This window comes from Panthera pardus, unplaced genomic scaffold (genome assembly GCF_024362965.1).
Source record: "Panthera pardus isolate Hobbes unplaced genomic scaffold, ASM2436296v1 HiC_scaffold_22, whole genome shotgun sequence".
Lineage (NCBI taxonomy): Eukaryota > Metazoa > Chordata > Mammalia > Carnivora > Felidae > Panthera > Panthera pardus.
The window spans coordinates 86,191,882-86,211,501 of NW_026526788.1; the positions used below are offsets into that span (position 1 = coordinate 86,191,882).

The 19,620-nt window shown below is 60.5% G+C and overlaps 1 protein-coding gene across 5 annotated transcripts in view; it reads left to right on the forward strand.

The window, feature by feature from the left end:
- The window catches only part of INPP5A (inositol polyphosphate-5-phosphatase A), a 172,934-nt gene that overhangs the window by 27,749 nt on the left and 125,565 nt on the right, over window positions 1-19,620 (forward strand). For all 5 annotated transcript variants that reach the window (XM_019432222.2, XM_019432220.2, XM_053910094.1 and 2 more), the window contains exon 2: window positions 13,841-13,882. In XM_019432222.2, coding sequence (XP_019287767.1) covers window positions 13,841-13,882 — 42 coding nt within the window. The remainder of the gene's footprint in view (window positions 1-13,840; window positions 13,883-19,620) is intronic.

A 19,620-nucleotide genomic window follows, 5' to 3' on the forward strand; every position in this document is an offset into this window, starting at 1 on the left:
CCTGCAGCCGTCCAGGGGTGACAGAGGGCAGCTCCCACTGCCCCTGCCCGGAGAGGCCCTACCCTGTGGCCACACTCTCCTGCTGCCGGGCCTCACTTGCAGCCCCTGGGGTTGGGCCGGATCAGCTTTCGCTGAGGTTTAGGGGCTGTGCCTCGGTGTGAGAGCAAGGGTCTGGCGGCCTGTAGTCGATTCCGTCCGAGGAAAAGCAAAGCAAAAATCTGTGGCCCCCTGGAGCCGGCCGTTCTTTGTGGTGAGAGTCATGGAAAGGGCCTCACAGACTGTCCAGTTCAGCCTTTTATCTTTTATTTTTAAACTCTTTCACAACATTTATCGTAAGATTCCCAGCATCTAATAAAGTTGAAAGGACTTTGCCATTAACACTGATGTATCGACCAGCTGGTTCTGTCATTAACATGTTCCTGTCCTTGTTTTATGACCTACTGATCCGTCTTTTCATCCATGAGTCATTCTGTCCTTTTATGTGTTTCAGAGGAAACTGCAGACGTCAGTATACTCGTTCCCAAATACTCGAGTAGGAGTGTCATTAGCTAGAGTTCAGTATCGGTTTGGATTTTCTTTTGACGTAACATTTACATGCAGCGAAGAGTGCGCGTTTAAACACACATTTGCTGGGTCTCGGCCAACCCAAACCTTTATCAAGACGTAGAGCAGAGCTGTCATCCCAGAAGGTTCCCCCGCCCTTCCCCGCCAGGGAGCCGGGCCCCCGTTTCCCTCCGGCCCCGTTTAGCCTGTCCTGGGACGTCCCGCCAGCGGGCCGCACGCGGGCTGCGCCCCGTCTCCTCGGCCTCCTGCACGTGGTTTGGACACAGCGTCCCGTCGTTGCCTGCGCCGAGCTTGCGCCCTCGTGTCGCGGGCAGCGTTCCTCGCACGGCTTCCGGCCGTGCTGCAGGCTGTCCGGCTGTCCTCCTGCTGACGCTCACGGGGCTGCTCGTTTGTAACGTCTTGCTCGTCACGAGCAGACTCTGTGAACTTCCCCGTACGCGTGTTTTGGGTGCACGCTTCGTTCCTCTCAGGTCCTTGCACCTGGGAGTGGAACCGCCGTGTCGCCGTGGAACTTCTCCCGGAGCGAACGTGCCGTTTCGCGTGCCGCCAGCGGTGTGGGCCCTGGCGGCTCTCGGCACCTCAGGCTCGCTGGGGTGGTCGTGACCTGGAGCCCGTTTCGGGCGCTTGTTGGCCGTCCGTGTGTCCGTTTTGTTGGTTGGTTGGTTGGTTGGTTGGTTGGTTTTCGGTGAAGTTCTCTGGTCCCGTCCTTTGCCTGTTTCCGACTGAATTGTTTTTGTTACTGATTTGGAGGAGTTCCTTTCGTATCCAGATGCCCGTCCTCTGTCACACACCTGTTGTGCGCTTCTGTCTCCCAGACTGTGGCTCGCCTGCTCGTTTTCTTGATGGTGACCTCGGTGACCAGCGGTTCCTAATCAGGATTTTTCACGATTGTTGCTCCCTCTACCCTAGGAAGTCTGCCGGCCGCCGAGCTGGGAAGACATTCTTCCCGTTGCCTTTTTTTTTTTTTTAATGTTTCTTTTTGAGAGAGAGAGAGGCAGAATGTGAGCAGGGGAGGGGCAGAGAGAGGGAGACACAGAATCTGAAGCAGGTTCCGGGCTCTGAGCTGCCAACGCAGAGCCCGACGCAGGGCTCAAACTCGCAGACCGTGAGATCACGCCCTGAGCCGAAGTCGGACGCTTCACCGACTGAGCCACCCAGGCGCCCCATTCCTGTTGCTTTCTTTAGCTGTGTGGTTTTATCTTTTATGCTTAGGGTTTTCTTTCTTTTTTTTTTTTTAATATATGAAATTTATTGTCAGATTGGTTTCCATACAACACCCAGTGCTCATCCCCAAAGATGCCCTCCTCAATACCCATCACCCACCCTCCCCTCCCTCCCACCCCCCCATCAGCCCTCAGTTTGTTCTCAGTTTTTAAGAGTCTCCTGATGCTTTGGCTCTCTCCCAGTCTAACCTCTTTTGTTTTTTCTTCCTTCCCCTCCCCCATGGGTTTCTGTTAAGTTTCTCAGGATCCACATACACTTAGGGTTTTCATCTCGAGTTAATTTTTGTGTGTGAGTCGGTACGGTGGAGGTGTGCCTTTCCCCACGGCTAGCTCACCGCCGTGGGTGGATAAGTTTGTCTTCCCCGGTGGGTTGCTTTGGCGCCTTGGTTGAAAATCAGTCCGTGTGTGTCTCTTTCTGACTGTTCTGTTGTATCGATCTGCTCATTGAATGTGACTCCAGGACCACCTGTCCTGGTCACGACAGCTTCATGGTGAGGCTGGGCGTCCGCGGGAGCCCCCCCCCCCCCCCCCCCCCCCCGGCTCCGTTGTCCGTCCTTCCGTGGATTGCTTTGGGCGTTCTCAGCCCTTTGCATTTGCACGTGTTCGTCAGAGACAGTTTGTCCGTTTCGCAGAAGCGGCTGGAACTACGGCGGGGGCCGCCCAGATCCGTCGCGAGCGTGGGGGCGCTGACGTCTCGCGGTGCGGAGCCTGGGGCTTATGAGGATGGCAGGCCTCTTCTTCTACTCGGGTCTTCGTTTCTCTCAGCATCTCTTGCGGTTGTCAGCCCAGAGGTCTTGTGTGTCTTTCGTTAAACGTATTCCTACATAATTTGTGGTTTTTGCGGCAGTTTACCGTCAACAGTATTTTCGAATGTTTCACTTTCCAGTTATCTGCTGTGGCAAAGACACGCGCACCAGATCTCGTGGATTGATCTTGTAGCCGCTGGCCGCGCTGGCCGAGTCCTCAGGGCCCCTCTGTCCGTGTGTCCGCGGTCAGCACCTGCAGACACAGCCCGCTGCACGTTGTCTTCTCTGCTTCCGTGCCCGGCCGGGGGCGAGTGCGGGTGCTCCTCTCACGGTGGAATGCGGGGGGTGGCAGGTGCCACGGGGCGGGGGTGGCAGGCGCCACGGGGCGGGGGGGGTGCCAGGTGCCACAGGCCGGGGGTGGCAGGCGCGACGGGGCGGGGGGGTGCCGGGTGCCACAGGCCGGGGGTGGCAGGCGCCACGGGGCGGGGGGGTGCCGGGTGCCACGGGCCGGGGGTGGCAGGCGCCACGGGGCGGGGGGGGTGCCGGGTGCCACGGGCCGGGGGTGGCAGGCGCCACGGGGCGGGGGGGGTGCCGGGTGCCACGGGCCGGGGGTGGCAGGCGCCACGGGGGAGGGGGATGCCGGGTGCCACGGGAGGAGGCGCCGGGTGCCGTGGGGGAGGGGGTGTGCCGAGGCTGTGGAAAGCTGTCAGATGCGTGTTCTGCCTCTGGAAATGATCCTGTAGTTTTCCCTTTAGTCTGTAAAGTTGGGAGTTCCACCGGTTTCAACTGTGCCAGACCGGAGCGGCATCCCTGGGCCAAACTCACTCGGTCACGCTGGGTTTTCCCTTACGTATTTCTGCACGTGGCCTGTGGGCACGCTCATACACGTGCACACGCGGGGCTGTGGTTCTTTCTGCGCCGTGCCTGCGAACACCTTTGCCAGGGTTTGCCATCCGCGCCGCGCTGGCTTTGTAGAACAAACGGGAAGGAGCCGTGTGAGGTTGGTGGGGCGGTTGATGGGACTCACTGGAGAACCCGTCACTGTTCCGTAGGAAGGTCTTTGGTGCAAACCCCGTTTCTTTAATGGAGAAGTTTCTGTTTCACTGTGGGTCCTTCTACTTTGTGAGGCATTTGTTCCCTTCACCCGAGTCGTTCAGCCCGTTGACATAACGTTCAAACGTTCCCGTGTGCTCATTGTTCTTTGAACGTCTGCATTGGTCGCCTTCGATTTCTGATGCTGGTCGCCTGTGTCCTTTTCTTCCTGATTCACCCGCCTAGCGGCTCATCGATTGTATTAATCTGTTTACGAGCCAGCTTTTCATTTGATTTGCTTTATTGTCACCTGCAGTTGTGCTTGAAACTCAGCCTGTGACCCCTCCGTGTGGTCGGGGTGGGCGCTGGCCTGGGCACGTGGCCCTGAGCTGCGCGGGGCCAGTTCTCCCTGTCACGTCTTCTTTTTTATTATTTTTAGTGTTTATTTGTGAGAGAGGGAGAGAGAGACAGAGACGGAGGGAGCACACGAGCGGGGAAGGGGCAGAGAGAGAGGGGGACACAGAATCAGAAGCAGGCTCCAGGCTCTGAGCCATCAGCCCAGAGCCTGACGCGGGGCTCGAACTCATGGACCGCGAGATCATGACCTGAGCCGAAGTCGGCGCTTAACCGACAGCCGCCCCCCCTGTCATGTTTTCATGGACCTCGGGCTGTGTTCTCGTTCTTCAGACACCACACTGCTTTTCCCTCCAGACTCTACATTTCTGTGATTTCTTCCCCCCCGGGTGCTGCCTTCCTCCACCGTAGCTGAGGTCCCCGGGGACCCCTCTCTGCAGTCGCATGAGCCAGAGGCCCCGCGCTGCGGGTTGGGGAAGGCAGCTCCGTGGGTCACGGCGGCTTAGGCTCACCCCCTCACAGCCCTGGGCGACCCCGTCCTTCTGTGGGATCACAGCCGGGGATGAGCCACGTGTCTCTGAAACCCACGTCCCACTATTGTGTGTGGATACTTGGGGAATCGGAATTGAGCGTGTCACTTGGGAAACGGGCAGAGGAAAGTGCTCCCAGAGGCTGGCCTTGGTGTGCTCTGGCCGGTCTGTGTTCCCCTTCGGGGCCCCAGAGGGTGACCCTCCATGGGAAGAAGCTGCATTTCTGCCCTCACTTACTGCCTCTGGGCCTCCCCGGCAGAGGCAGGCAGGTGCCCTCCACAGAGGACATGGCGACGCTGGGCTCTCCCGTCGGGCTGTGGGTGCGCCTCCTCGTGGGGGACGTAGGGCACGGTGGGTCCCGAGTCTGCACCCTGGCACGTGGGAGTTTGGAAGCTGCCCGACCGACCGCACAGTCTTGCGGGGGCGGCGACGGGGCGCGGGGCGTGGGACCCGGCCGGCACCGGAGGCTGCCCGCGGTGCTCTGAGCCTCCCCTTCCGGGTCTCTCGGCACTCGCCTTTGAGAAGCGGCCTCCTTGAGCATCGGCCCGAGAACGGCCTGTGCCCGACGGAGGCCATGACGCCCTTCTCTGGGCCCTCCCCGCGCGCGGTCTCCTCTCCCGCAGCCCACCGCCTGCGTTCTGGACTTTGCTGCTGCCGCGCATCTGTGTTCCCAAACCCAGGCGCGCGCTTAGAGCTGGAGTTCAGATTTCGTCACCTGTGCACCTGGGGGTGCCCTGCATGACCCCCTCACCCCTGCCCAGCCCCCCATGCCCGCTCTGCGGTCTGAGGGGGTTTGGGTTCAGCCTCTCAGGTGTGACATTACACGGGCCGTGCTCACGGTCTTTTGCAAACCCGGAGAAGCCGTGTGAACGCGGTGGCATGTGGGCTGCTGGCCGTTGCGGAGGTTGGACGGGACCGGACGGCGGGGCCTCGGTGTCTCAGATGTCTGCCCGTGACGCCCCAGGGTCCCGACCGTGGGGGTGAGGGCCCCACCCTCCGCAGCAGCCACCCACCTGTCCGTGGGGGATTCTGAGCAGAGTCCTGATGGAAAGAGCAGTACCGGGGGCCCAGGGGAGGCCTGTCCGTGGGCGGGTAGGCAGGGCGGCTGTGCGGCTCCGGGACGGGGCACGTTCCCACCTGTCGCTAGGGTGCCCGCGGTCCAGCGCTCGCCCTCTCTGGTTGTGCATCTGGCAGGCGGGCCCGGCTGGGCAGGTCTCTGCTGAGAAATGGTCTCAGCCCCGATGGCTGGCCTGGGTGGAAGGTGTCCATGGGGTGGGTCATTTCCGTTTTTATAGGCCGTTATTCCAGATTAAACCTTAGTTTTTCAGAAGTCAGTCCTCAGTGACCATACGTTGTCATCGTAAGTGTGTTTTGTCCCCAGGCACCCTTGAGGAGAAAATGTTCGTTCATGGTCAGGTTCGCCCAGGCTTTGTTCCCAGTGGCGACGGGTTCTGAGCATGTCTTTGCCAGATGCTGAGCACAATCCTGCCTCATGCGTAATTGAAGAGGGCGCATTTCTGAGCCGTCGTCCGTGGGAGGCTCTCTTGCCGTTTTCATTCCCACTTTGGATGCTCTTGCCGTGGCGGCTGCCGCGAAAGGAGTGGTGGCCGAGGGGAGGAGCGATGCGGGCGGCCCTGTCCCTGCTCCTCCGCAGTGAGGCCCTGACCGCCCTGCACCGCTCCGTGCGTGTTCTCCTGGTGGAAGGCCCACCTTCGCTTCCTTTCACAAAACTATTTTTAGCCTCAGTATTTCTGAATGTGCAGGCAAGGCTTCCTTTCTCGTGAAAGGAAACGGTTTTCCTCCGCAGGGATAGGCGTCTGGCGGGGGGTGGGATTTCCCGGGACATCGGTGGTGCGGACCGGAGGCCTTGGCCCGCTCTGCACACAGGCTTAGGGAGCCCCTGGCTCTCGATTGTTTTAAATGACTTGTATTTGAAAGTTTTAAGGACGTATTTGAGAAAGCGGAGTTTCTGGGCTGGCATATGCTGTGTGCGAACACGGGGCCTGTCGCCACCGCGGGCTGGCTTCGTGCTAGCCTGTCAGGATGCGGCCCGCAGGACTCGGGCCGTGGCGGCTTGCAGCCCTGAGCCCAGCCTGCAGCCCCTCCTCCTGACAGAGCTGTGCTCGGGCCACACGAGCCAGCGGCTGCGTGGACGCCACCACCCGGACGGGGTTCGGCATGTGGGGGTGGGAGTCACAATGGGGTGGGTTCCCCCTGGAAGGCCTGTCCCCATGGCCCCCCTTCCCACCAGAGGTGAGCACGGCAAGGGACTGTTCCCGTCCTCCTCAGGCCTCACCGTGGGTGGGGGCTCCCTCCTGTGACAGCAGCTCCTGCTTCCGGCACTTTCTTTCCCCTTGCGGCCCAGACCTTGGCTTCCTTCCTGAGAAAGTCCTCTTTCCAGATGCTTCTACAGGTCTTTTTTTTTTTTTAATTTTTTTAAATATTTTTATTTATTTTTGAGAGAGAGAGAGAGAGAGGGACTGAGCGCAAGCAGGGGGAGGGGCAGAGAGAGAAACACACAGAATCTGAAGCAGGCTCCAGGCTCTGAGCTGTCAGCACAGAGCCGGACGTGGGGCTTGAACTGGTGAACCACAAGATCATGACCTAAGCCGAAGTCGGACGCTCAACCGACTGAGCCACCCAGGCGCCCCCAGATGCTTCTGCAGGTCTTAACTTCACACCTGTAGTTAGTGTGTTCGTGAGCGTTTGCTGTGTTCGCTGCCTACAAGGGCCAGGCAGTGAAGGCAGACACAGAGAGAGACAGAGACAGAGAGACAGAGAGAGGGAGGGAGGGGTCCCTGTCCCGTCTTCCGCTTAGGCAGCCACTGCGGGGTCAGGTGGGGGCGGCTCCCGCAGGTGGGAGGGAGAGGGGGACAGAGGTGCGTTAGGCTAGAGGCCAGGCCGCCCCCTGGGGCACCGGGCGAGCTGCAGGGGAGTGGTGGGGGGCAGGTTCTCATCGAGCGCACGAGGCTCTGGCTGGGCTCACATGGCCCCGGTACAAGGGGGTCTGCGTGGGGCCTGCAGTCACGGGCCCCGTCGCCTCCAAGGGCCTCGGCCGCCCTCATTGCCGCTTTTCTGCGGCATGTGCTCCGGCGGGGGCGGGGGGCATGGCCCGTCTGGCTCCCTGGGCCTCCTGCCCTTCTCTCTCCGGCCGCCGCGGTGGCCGACACTCCTGCCTGTGGGGAGCGGTGCTGTCGGGGGGCTCTGCGTGGGTGTGCCGCGGGTTGGGCCGCAGCCGTGGGCCAGGACGCAGGGACGAGCGCCCCCGCCCAGCCGCTGCCCGGCTCTCGTCCGCAGAGGTGAGCCTCTCACTCGTGTCGGCCCCCTTGGCGTCTTTTGGTCATTTCTCCATCAGACCTGTGGTCGTTTTGCTTTGCCGTCCGGTTCTTCGGCGTCGGGCAGCCGAGCCCTCGCACGTCTGCCTTTCGACGTTCGTTGTGGGCGAGCGTGTGGCTCTGTTCAGCAGCGGCGGGCAGACTTTGAGTCATAGTGTGTTTTCCGTGAGCTTTGGAGTCCGCTTGCCCAGTGGGGCCGCGGGGCCTCGCCCAGGGGTGCGGGATGGCGCTGGGCCAGCCTCCCCGGGGTGGGGGGAGGTGAGGGCGTCGTCCCGTGGCCTCCAGTCTGGCGTCGCCTCCGCCAGGAGCGTCCTGCTGCTTTTTGTGCACAGAGTTTTCACAGCTAAACGTCGGTCCCTAAGTGTCGTCTTTGTTCGGTGTTGCAGTTGTGATGGGGTTTCCGCCCCAGCTCATCTTGTGACCAGCGTTTGTGTTTAGGACAGCTGTTGATTTTGTATCTCACTTTTACATCCTGCTACTTTTTCCTCAATGCTTTTATGTTTGTCTTAGTTTCATCGCCGACCCTGGTCCTTTGCACATGCTGTCCTCTCACCTGTACCCTCCTGGTTGTTCTCTCTCTTTCGTCTTATTCCTTAATCTCTTTGGCATTGGTCTAGGTGTTACGGAAATGACGGTGTCTTTGCCCCGTTCCTGACCTCGGGGGGGGGGGTGGGGGTGGGGCGAGTGTTTCCCCACAAGACAGGGACCGGCTCCAGGGTGTGAGTGCGTGTGCTGTGTGTCATTTCTAACACATGCTTCTGTCACACTCAACTCTGTTGCTACAGAACAAGAAAGAATAAAGAAAACATGTAACTCAAAAAGCCAAAATACAGAATTATGTCATAAGCTGAAGTCACGTGAGAAGATGAATGTAAACCATGTTTGTTGTTGAATGAAAAAGTAAACAAAAACCCACCAGAAAACCAGTAAATTAAGGCAGTGTTGATGGCTGTCTGCACCCAAACGTGAAACGCGTAGTTGAGAAAGGCAGGCACCGGAGGGAGGGCGGGACGTCAGGCCACGTGGCTGCTCTCGTGGTCAAGGCTCCTCCCGCAGTGGGATCGGAGTCCTCCCCAGAGACCTTATTTCCCAGTAAAATCTGAGTGGGCGAAGCGTTTAGCGTGACACCAACTGTTCCGTTGTACGCAACCCGCCCGTGTTCGTAACACGGAGGACGTGTGTCAGTTTTCCGCCCGTGTGACAGCAGCACAAGTGCAGGCTTCCACAGCGGCCCCGCCTCTCGGTTCTGGGGGGTGGGCGTCTGGGCGCAGCCGAGCGGGGGCCCCCCCCCCCCCGCCCTCATCTGGAGGGAAGTGCGCCGCCCTGGGTTTGGCCCACGTCAGCACCTTGCTGCGGCAGAGGTGAGGGCGGGCCGCAGAGAGCCAGTGCTCCGCCTCCCCTCCCCGACCTTTAGAGCCTCTTGGAAAATTGCCCAGCTGACATCTGATAAGGGCAGACCCACCCAGGATAACGCCCCTTCTGATGAACTTAAGATCAACTAATCTTGGGGTTTAATTATACCTGCAGCATCCTTCCACCTTTGCCACTGGTGTCCCCTGACCAGGGGAGTGACATCTTATCATTTCCACGGGCGCCCAGACTCCCCGGGGAGGGGTTCTCGGGGAGCACAGGGGTGGGGCGCGTGCAGGCACTTCCTGGTCTGTTAACTTGACATTAATGGTTGCAGACTTTTATTGAAGAAGTTTCATTTATTTCTTCTTTGTCTTTTTTCACGTGAATCCACTTTTTTCTTTTTTAAATTTTTTTAATGTTTATTTATTTTGGAGAGAGAGACAGAGCCCGACAGAGCAGGGGAGGGGCAGAGAGAGAGGGAGACACAGAATCCGAAGCAGGCTCCAGGCCCCGAGCCATCAGCACAGAGCCCGACGCAGGGCTCGAGCTCACGGACCGCGAGATCGTGACCTGAGCTGAAGTCGGACGCTCAACCGACTGAGCCACCCAGGTGCCCCAACGAATCCACTCTTCTAATCTGTATAATTTTCCGTCTCCCTGGAGAACTTTTTAAAACGTTACTCTTAGGGCCTGTCCCCTGGTGATGAGTTTTCCCAGGTGAGAACACCTTTATTTCAACTTGGCTTTTGAGAGATGGTTTTGCTGGACGCAGAGTCCTGGGTGGCTGGTGCTCCCTCTCACCGCGGGGAGCTTCCCACACGACTGCCAGCTTGCTCGCGTCGCTGTCGGGAAGGTCGCCATGATCCAGCCCGGGTTCCCGTTTCCTCCGTCTTCCCAGATGCTCTCTGTCCCTGGCTTGGTGCACGTTGGATCCTGTATGCCTGCGAGTAGCCGTTCTGGGGGGTGTGGCACCGAGTGCTCTCCCCGCGAGGGAGCGACTGTGTCTGGTGTTTGTCCTTCATTGAGAAATTCAGTCCTTAGGACCCCACAGGTGTTTTCCACTCTCTTTTCTGGCTCTTCCTGAAACCCCGTCATGTGAGATCATCTCATGATTCCTGGACGTTCTGTCCTTTTGTCAGTGTTCTTCTCGGCGTTATGTTTTGGAAGTTTCCGCTGACGGGTCTTCTAGCTCGCGGCTCGCTCCCTCTGCGTGTGCGGTGTGTTGATGAGCCCGCCGGAGGCATTCTTCATGTTGTTACAGTGGGTTTGATTTTAGCGTCTGCTTTGCGTTCTTAGAGCTTCTGCCGCGCTGCTCGCGTGGCCGTCCGTCCCCGTGTGCCCTCCAGGCTGTCCGTCAGCACCCTCCGTGTGCCCTGTGCTTGCTTTCTGGCGTTCCGGAATCGGACTCCCAGCCGAGAGGGACTCAGACGCATTTTCTGCGTCTTTGCACTGTTTTCCCCTCGCCTGTTAGGCAGCCTGGTAGTTTTTTGCCGGGAGCTGGACTTGAAGCGTCGGGTCCCAGGGGCTGAGGTCGCGTGAGGCCTTCTGTTAACGTGGCCCTGGGCCGTGTTTACGGCATGCCGCGGCCATGGCGTCGGAGGCTTCGTGGTCCCCCGGTGTCCTCGCCTGTGTCCCGGGGGCTCCCTGAGGGCAGCTCACAGGCGGTCTGTGTCGCGCCCTCTTGCACCGGAGCCCTGCCTTGTGCTGGCACGGCGTGGGGGCGGGGAGCGCCCCGCGGTCCGCAGCCCGTCTCGGACTGTGGCTGCGCCTGTGTCCCTGCGCTGTGACCCTTCCCCCGTTCCTTCGGGGCCGGAGGCAGGCAGGTTGGGGGGAGGCGCCCTTTCCAGGGGTGGCCTAGCCCGGGTGACCCCCCTTCCCCGGCGTGGCAGGCTTTCGGCGTGGAGAGGGCGCTGGGTGTATTTCACCGAGGCTGCTCCCCCCGTCCCCCGGCCGGCGCCAGGAGGGGTCTTTCTCCAGGGATCCTTCTCCAACCTAGACCATGAGCACGTGCCGGGCTACCTGGAGGGAGAACCCACCACAGCGTGGGGCCTCCTCGACGTGGTCCCGAGGGCTTCTCCATACCCTCGTCCGCGCTCGGCTTCCCGCAGGTCGCAGCTGACCGTTGGCGCCCCGGTACTAGGCTTTGGTTCCAGCATCTTCTCCGGGAGAGCAGGTCTGCGCCGCGACTCGAGTGTTCTCCTGTCCGTCTGGGCTCCGGGGTGGCGGTTTGCTGCCCGCTCCAGCTCCCTGGCGGGTCCAGGAGACGCCGGCGTGATGCCCGGAGCGGGACTTGCAAGGCCGTGTGGCTGCGGCTGGACCGGGGTCCCGGCTGTCCCGTTACCCGTGACGAGAATCGGCCGATTTCTCTGAGCTGCTGCTGCGGCCAGTTGCCTCGGCCGCTTTCCCGGTGGAGCCTTCTGTGCATTCGCGGGATAGTCCACGCGGTTGGCCTTGAGGGGTGAGCCTTTAATGTGCTGTCACACTCCTTGAGCGTGGGTATCTGTGCTGATCGTCACAGGTCATCACAGGTGGGGTGGGTGAGACGTTCCTCCCTTTCTGCGTGCGCCGCCTCATCATGTGTATGTGTCAGCGTTGCGTTTGCTTCAGAGCAGGGACCTCGAAGCTTCCGTGGAGCTGTGCTGCCCGCGAACGTCACCAGCTACGCGTGCGGTTTAAAATGAAGTGCTGTTAAAAATGCAGCGATTTAGCCACAGGAACCACATTTCGAGTGTGAATTTGGCTGTTGCAAGTCTGTAATCGTGGAGGGTTCCACCGACGGTGCCGGTCCCTGTGTCAGTGGGAGCATCCCGTGGGCCACACCGTCCAGCCCTGGGGCCACCGCGCGCGGGTGGGCGTGTGTGGCTGTGGGTGTGCGTGCGCGTCGAGGCGTGTTTGAAGCGTCGCTCTCGGCCCGGCCCGTCGGTAGCAGCTGCTGCGGCAGGAGGCGCCCGGGGGGCCGCCGTCGAACCCTCCGCAGAGTTTTCCCCGTTCGCCTCTCACGGTGGCTTGTAGCGGCCGGTGGTTAGCGTGCCGCACCGCGTCCGAGAGCCGTCACGGTCTCTGCGTCAAGTGTTGAACACGAAGTTAAAAGTTACGAAAGTAGGGGCGCCTGGGTGGCTCAGTCGGTTAAGCGTCCGACTCTTGGTCTCGGCTCGGGTCACAAACTCGCGAACCGTGAGATCGAGCCCTGCGTCAGGCTCGTGCTGACGACACAGAGCCTGCGTGGGACTCTTCCTCTGCCCCTCCTGCTCTCTCTCTCAAAGTAAATAAGCAAACTCAAAAACCCCTCGAATACGAAGTGACGTGTGGTGACCGTGAGCGCATCAGAAGTGAAGAAACCGAAGGGTGGCCCTTGGCTCGCATGCCGCGCTCTGCACGCTGGTGTTCTGTCCTCAGGAGCGGCGTCGGGAGCTGCGTCCTGGCCACGATCCGGTCCTCGGGTCGTGCAGCCGCGTGGTCTCCTCCTCCGCGCCCGGGGGCACTTGCGCTGGAAGGTGGCCGCGTCGTCCCGTCAGTGGACGGCCTGCCCGCGGCTCTTTCGTCCATGCCGGGACCGGGGGCCCGCAGGACTGCTGGGGCCCGGCCGCGTGTCCGGGCCCCCGTCCCGGGAGGCCCCCCTTGCTCTGGCCACGTAGCCCGGGGCTCGCGGTGTCGCCGGTTCGGGCGGCGGGAGAGTGCGTGGACTCACCGAGTCGTGCGGCCACCACCGCGGTCCACGTTACAGCATGTCCATCACCCCGTGATGGGGAAACCCGCGCCCAGCAGCGGCCACCCCCACCCCTGGCCACGGTCCGCTTCCTGTCTGCGCGGACCGTGCTGAAGGTGGAGTCACGTGTTACTTCCCTTTTGTGTCCGGGTTCTCTCACGTGGCGCGTGTTTTTGAGGGTCGCTGTGCTGTAGCGGGTGGCCGAGCTTCCTTCCTGTTTAAGGCCGAGTCGCAATCATTTGTGTGGATGGGCGGTGTTTTGCTCATTCGTTCATCCGCGCGTGGGCATTTGGGCCTGTCCACCTTTTGGCGACTCTGACCGGTGCCCCGGTGTCGGTGCCCGTTTCTCTGTGATGGCTGTTTGCGTTTTGCTGGATCACGTGTAGACTCTGATTCGCGCTTTAGGGACCCGCTGGACTGTTTCCCTCAGCACCTGGGGGCTCCGGCTCCTCTGCATCCGCCGCGGGGGGTGCGCAGGGGGCCTGCCGGGTGGGCCTGGCTGTCCCCGACGGCCCACGACGTGCCTTTCCGTGCACCTGGTGCTCGTGCCGCCCAGACCCGCCCCGGGTTCTTTTTTTGGGACGGCGTCCTCCCTGCTGCCCCCAGGGAGACGACGGAGTCCGGGGGGCTCGCTGACTGAGGGTGGGGGCTGCTGGGGTGCTGTGCCGTCCTGGGCAAACACTGGTCCGGCTGTGGACCGTCCCTCCCCGTGACCCCCATGGGGACAGAGCAGGGCTGAGGGTCGGCCGTGGACGCCCGGCACTGTGGGGCCTGCCTGTCGCCTGGCGAGTTTGGTCCCTGGGGACTGAGAGCCAGGCCCCCTCCTGGGGGGGTGGGAGGTCCCCCATGTGGACGCCCCCCCCCCCCCCCCCCCCCCAGCACGGGCCCCACAGTGAGGCCCGCGAGGTGGTGGTCACCACACCAGCGTCTGCTCGTGGCTCTTTGGGGCTGTGTCGACGATCTGACTGTGTCTTCTTTTTCTCTTCCTAATTTATAGCCAGAAAACCTGCAGAAGAACTGGCTGCGGGAGTTCTATCAGGTAAGAGGTGCCGTGACCGCGTGCCTCTCAGATGGCCCGTTTGTGCCGTGAGTACCTGCTCTTTGTGGAGACCGTGCTGTGTCCGGGTCGGGTGCGGGCTGGGGCTGTCCTGGGGCTGGCTGTGCGGGGCGTCACGTGCCTCCGCGGAGGCCCCTGTTCCGATTCCTCTCCCTCTGCGTGGTTGGAGAGGAGGGGGCGTTGGGAGCTTCTGGGGACATTAGGGTACTTTTCAGGAGGGTCCTCTGGTGGCAGCATAAAGGCGGCAAAGCCACGTGGGAGGCCACGGTGGGGTCTGGGCCGGGGTGTGGGGAGGACCCGGGTCCGAGGCTTCAGGGGGAGGCACTGCCGGATGAGGGGCCAGGTGCCGGCACCGAGCGTCGAACAGGTATTGGCGGAGCCCGTGGTCAGCGCGAATTCTGTTCTGGATGCTCGGGGGCGGGTTGGAAGCGGCGGACAGACGGCTGTGCTCCCAGGGTGCGTGCCGCGGGAGCAGACAGGTGGCTGGCGTGGCCGGGGGGCCAGGGGAAGCTCAGGTGTTTCCAGATGACAGGCAGCAGCGGAGTTGAGCATGTGGCACGTGTACACGTGGGACCCCCAGGTAGTACATTGGAGAGGCCACTCCGAGGCACGGGATGCCTGGGGGAGACCTTGTGGGCGAGAGGAGCTGAGTGGCCAGGCGTCCAGCTCGGCGAGGGCCGTGGGCGACTGGCCCTGCCAGGGTGTGAGGGGTCCACAGCTCCGAGGGCAGCTTGGAGGAGGGTGGCGCAGGTGGGGCTTTGGGGGAGGGGCACCTGGGGGACGGTCCCCTGCCCCTGTCCCCTGCCCTCCTGCAGCTCTGTTGAGCCCGCGGCCGTGCCGTGTGAACAGGACACAGTAGGAGATGCTGGGGATGGCCCTGGGCCCCCCTTCCTCCTGGCCTTGGGGTCCGGCAGGCTGAGATCCGAGGTGCTGAGGGGCAGGGGCAGGGCACAGCAGCCGATGGACGTGGGCACGGGCTGTGTCCTGCCTGCCCTGGGCAAGGTGCCGGCCCCGGGCTCCCGCCGTCCCTTCTGGGTGTTGAGGGCGGTCGCGCATTGGGTCTGCTGGTGCCGAGCCATCTACCAGAGGCCCAGGGGGCAGCGGCGGGTGGTGGCAGATCGTGGGGCCGCAGGCACGGGAGGACAGAGCCTCGGACAGCCCTTTTCGTCCCTTGCTGTCCCGTCCAGCGAGGTGCGTCGTTCCGGGGTGTTTGGAGGTGGGGTCCCTCCCTCGCCCATCCCGCACGAATTGTCCGCCGTGTGTCATGCTTGGTTCTCGGCAGGGATGGAAGGCAGACCCCGGGGACACCAGGGAAGCTCTGGAAGGAGCAGCCCGTGGGGTGGGCAGGTGGGAGGCCGTCAGCGAGGGTCTCTGGCAGTGAGGTGGGGCTGGTGGGCTCTCCGCCCTCCCCCTCTAACCTTCTGCCCTGCCCAGGGACCTCCGGCCCAGGCCCAGCCCTGGCCCAGCTGTTGCCAGTGTCCGCTCCGGGCGGGAAGCCGGCCGAGCAGGTGAAGCGCGGGCCCTTCCTGGCCAAGCGCTGGCCTCTCGGGGGCTGGACAGGCCCCAGGGCCCCTGCTGCCTATGGCGTCCTCCTGCGGCTCCCTGGCTCCCTGGGTCTGTGTCCATTTTGGCCTCCCGTTTCTCAGAGGTGGGCCCCGGGTGGGGGGCGGGAGGAGTATAGAGCGTGAGATCGGGGAGGCGCACGTCCTGGGAGGCCAGCGAGCTGCCGTCCTGGCTCCCGGCGCGCAGAGAGGCCCCTGGGAGGCGAGACGCTACCCGACAGGCCCCAAACTGGACTCCAGTGCAAACTTTGCCCTTCTTACTCTGCTGGTGATGGGGCCACCGGTCACCACTGCTGTGGCAGCCAGGGACCAGTGGTCTGAGAGGGAGTTCGGGGCCGGGCAGCTGCCCCTCCTGTGAACTCTGACCCCTGGAAAACCACAGACCAACAGGTGTTTCCCCGCTCTGAGCCTCCTCGCTGCACACAGCCACATTGGGCTGTTTCCGGAACTGGGGACCCGGAACCCAGAACCCAGAGGGGCAGGCGGCCTGTTGCCAGAGCACCTGGTGTCCAGACTGCTGAGCCTTTATTCACAGAAAGGGGATCGAGAGCCACGGTGTGCACGTGGAGGTGCCATTCTTCCCGGCTGTGTGCAGAGGTCTCCTCAGAAGGAAGAGATTCCAGTGACGGTTCCTTTCTTTCTTATTTGAAAAAACACTTTTTTTTTTTAGCGTCTATTTATCTTAGTGTGAGAGTGCACGCAGGGGAGGGGCAGAGAGAGAGGGAGACACAGAATCCCAAGCAGGCTCCAGGCTCCGAGCTGTCAGCACAGAGTCCGACGTGGGGCTCGAACCCACAGACCGCGAGGCCATGACCTGAGCTGAAGTCGATGCATAACCGACCGAGCCACCCAGGCGACCCTCAGTGACGGTTCTTATAAGAATTAAACGGGAGCCCCCCAACACATCTTGGGCTGACCTGGGCAGTGAGGTGCTCAGCCAGCTGGCCCGAGTGCAGAGGGAGTGGGTCCCGCCGGAGCCCAGGCCAGTGCGCTGGGCCAGCACTCAGGGACGAGGCGCCTGGAGGCCCCGGGGGCCTCTGGGTCCCTGCCTTTTTAAAAAGTGTTTAATCCTGGAGTTTCTGTTATACAGTTATTTTATTTTTCAAAGGAGCCTTTGATAAGCTGCTTTTGTAAACATAACTGAATATGACATCTGTGCCTTTTAGAACCCTTGGATTAATTTTCCTTTTTCTGTAACACTTGTCACCATAAAAAAGCAGGGAACAAGAGAAATATTGCTGGCGTTCCCATCCTTAGTTTTGATGGGCCTCTGATGCTTTTGGCATCCAGGATTTTTACATATTTGGTCCTGAGTGTGGCCTTGGCGCCAGAGAAGTGGTCAGTCTTCCAGAAGGTGCACAGCCTGGTGTCACCCCTGCTGGCCTCCCCACGCCCCTCCCTGTCCTGTCTCCCTGAGCATCAGACTCTTGGTCCTGTGGCCGGTGACACCAGTCTCCCCCTTGTTGGGGGGCACGGGCTCTAAGTACAGGGGCCAGTCCCTGCTCTCATCTACCTCCATACCTCCATGCCAGCAGCAGGCCTTGTGACCCCTTCACGGCCCACCCAGAGCCTCCCCCAGGGCCCGGCCACGTCCCCGTTCTGCTCTCTGTAAGTGGCAGAGTGCTCCCTGAGGCCGTAACTCTGGTTGGGTACCTTTTGTGCTTCCGGTCCCCCTGGGTGAGAGCCTAGGGTCCATGCATGGCCTTCTCTGCACTGTCTCCAGACACGCTGGGTGTTTCAGGCCTCTGTGCTTGCTCTAAGTTGGCCGTCCGAGCCTTCCCGCCCCATGCATGCCCCTGCCCCCGCTCTCTCCCCTGCCCCCACTTTCCCAGTTCTTGTCCTTGTCACCCCCTGCCACTTCCCCCGAGAGGCCCCTCCTGGTCACTCTCTTGGCCTCCCCTTACTCTTGCTGTGCTTTGTGGATTCATCTGAACTTGAACTTGCAGTCTGTGTCCGTTGGGTGCATAGTGATCTGTCCCCCTGGAAATGCGGGCTGCACGTCATGGCCTGGATCTTTGTGCCCCGCCAAGGTCCTGCCCCGAGGATAGTGTTTGAGGTGGGGCCTTTGTGAGGGGAATAGGGTTGATGAGGTCATGCGGCAGGCCCACGATGACATTACTGCCCCCTTAAGGAGAGAGAGGGGCCACAGGGTGGGAGGGCCAGCCAGCAGGCCAGGTGCTAGGGGGCCACGCCCTTGGGAGCGGCTGTCACACTGGAGAGACAGCCGGAAAGCCCCATGGGTGGTCCAGGGATGGTGCTGGGAAGGACATGGCCTGTCTGGGGCCGGGGGTGCAGGCCCCTGTTGGTGGGGTTCTCAGGAAAGCTCTTGAGGAGGCCGGGCCCAGATGTGCTGCCTGCTCTACCCCTGACCCTCCGAACTGCGAGCAAGGCTGCCGGGAAGTCGGTTTTAACTTTTCTCCCCTGTATGATGGTAGTGTGCTTGCACGTAGGCTCTTTGCCATCCCGCTCATGCTTGTCCTGAGCACTGGGAGAGTGTCGGGCACGTGGGGTGTGTGCTCAACAGTTCTTTCTTGAATAACAGTCTGGGGAAATTGCACAAAGCAGAAAGTGTGAATAAATACCCCCAGCCCGTTCTGCCTCCGGCTTGATGCACACACCCTAACGCGTGTCTCACCAGCTGTGTGCCCGGAGGAGAGGGCGACCTCCTTAGCAGGTTGCAGGCACATGTGTTGTTACAGCTGAGCCGGGAGATCTTTCTGTGTAAGTGAACGCACGCTCCCTGTTTTAATGGCTTCAGAGGATTTCGTTAACTGGACACACCAGCCTTTTTAGAGTCACCGTTCTGTTGATGGATTCCTAGGTTGTTTCGAGTTTATTGTAATGGTGTAGATAAACTGTAACACAGATATAATGTCTCTCACACGAATGTAAATTGAACAAGTGTTGAAGATGTTTTAAATTGCAGTAATAAGTATTATTTATTAGTGACAGAAGTAAGATGAGAGGTGAGACCTGCTTCAAGCAAGACTCCCCAGAGCAAACCCAGATTCTTCTAGCAGCTGAGTGAGTTTATTTGCCTAAGAGATGGAAAACAGGCCAGTAATCGGTTCTTTCCACCAGACACCTCGTTCCTGTGGTCAAGAGTCATTTGCGTTGTTATCAGGACTTAGAATTGACAGAATTGTAAAACAGCTCAGTGATCGGTAAGGTCAAGGTGGCCCAGATGGGGCGCTCAGCCGGGCTCTGGGCTTGCGAATCTGTTGGCCGTGTCAGCGTCTTTCACACGTTTTCCGGAGAATGATTCTAAGATGGACGCGCGGAGCAGTCCTGCCTCCAGGTAACCTGCAGGAGCGGGCACCAAACTTACCCTCCGATACCGGACAAGAGACACGAAACTGTGGTTTCCAGGCCCAGCCCACGGGCCGGACAGTGACCACGGAGGGTCAGCCCTGCGGCTGCCCCCCCCCCGCCACCGGAGGGGGCGTCCAGGCGGGCCCCGGCAAGGTGGAGGGTGCGGTCATTGCTGACAGCCGACCAGAGATGACCAGACAGGCAAGGATGCGGGCAAGTGGGACCCGTGGTGAGGAGAAAGCAGGCGTTCGGAGCTGGAGCATTGGCAGCTTTACCGTCTCGGAGAACCTGCCTTGGGTTTTACGGGTCGCGTCTGTTGTTTTCCTCTTTTCCTCATTTGTTGATTTTTTGCTTTTCATGTTTTGCTTTCTTTTGATTATTTTGGGTTTAAGTTGCCTTTCTCTATCTCATTTCTGAAGGTGGAAGATAAAAATCACCAATTTCAGAGATCTGACGTGGGGCATCGTCACTCACAACCCTGCAGGCATTAGAAAGATAAGGGAATATCAGTGAGCAACTTCATGCTAATAAATTCAAAGATTTATGTGAGAGTTGCCTGTTTTTGGAAAAACAAAGCATCAAAGCTCACAGTCAAGAAGTACGTGAACTCAGTGGTCCTCTATCTGTTAAATTAAACTTTGCCCACCACTTTGGGACAAAAAACCCCAGGCCCGCGTGGTTTCAGTGGTGAATTCTGTCAAACACTGAAGCAAGACGCAGTGACAATTCTGCAGAAACTTGCAGAGATATTGGGGCTCGGGCGATGCTTCCTCACTCCCGTGACACGAGTGTCACCAGAGCACCAAGGCAGGCAGAGGCTTTACATGACAAAGGTACATGTGCCGA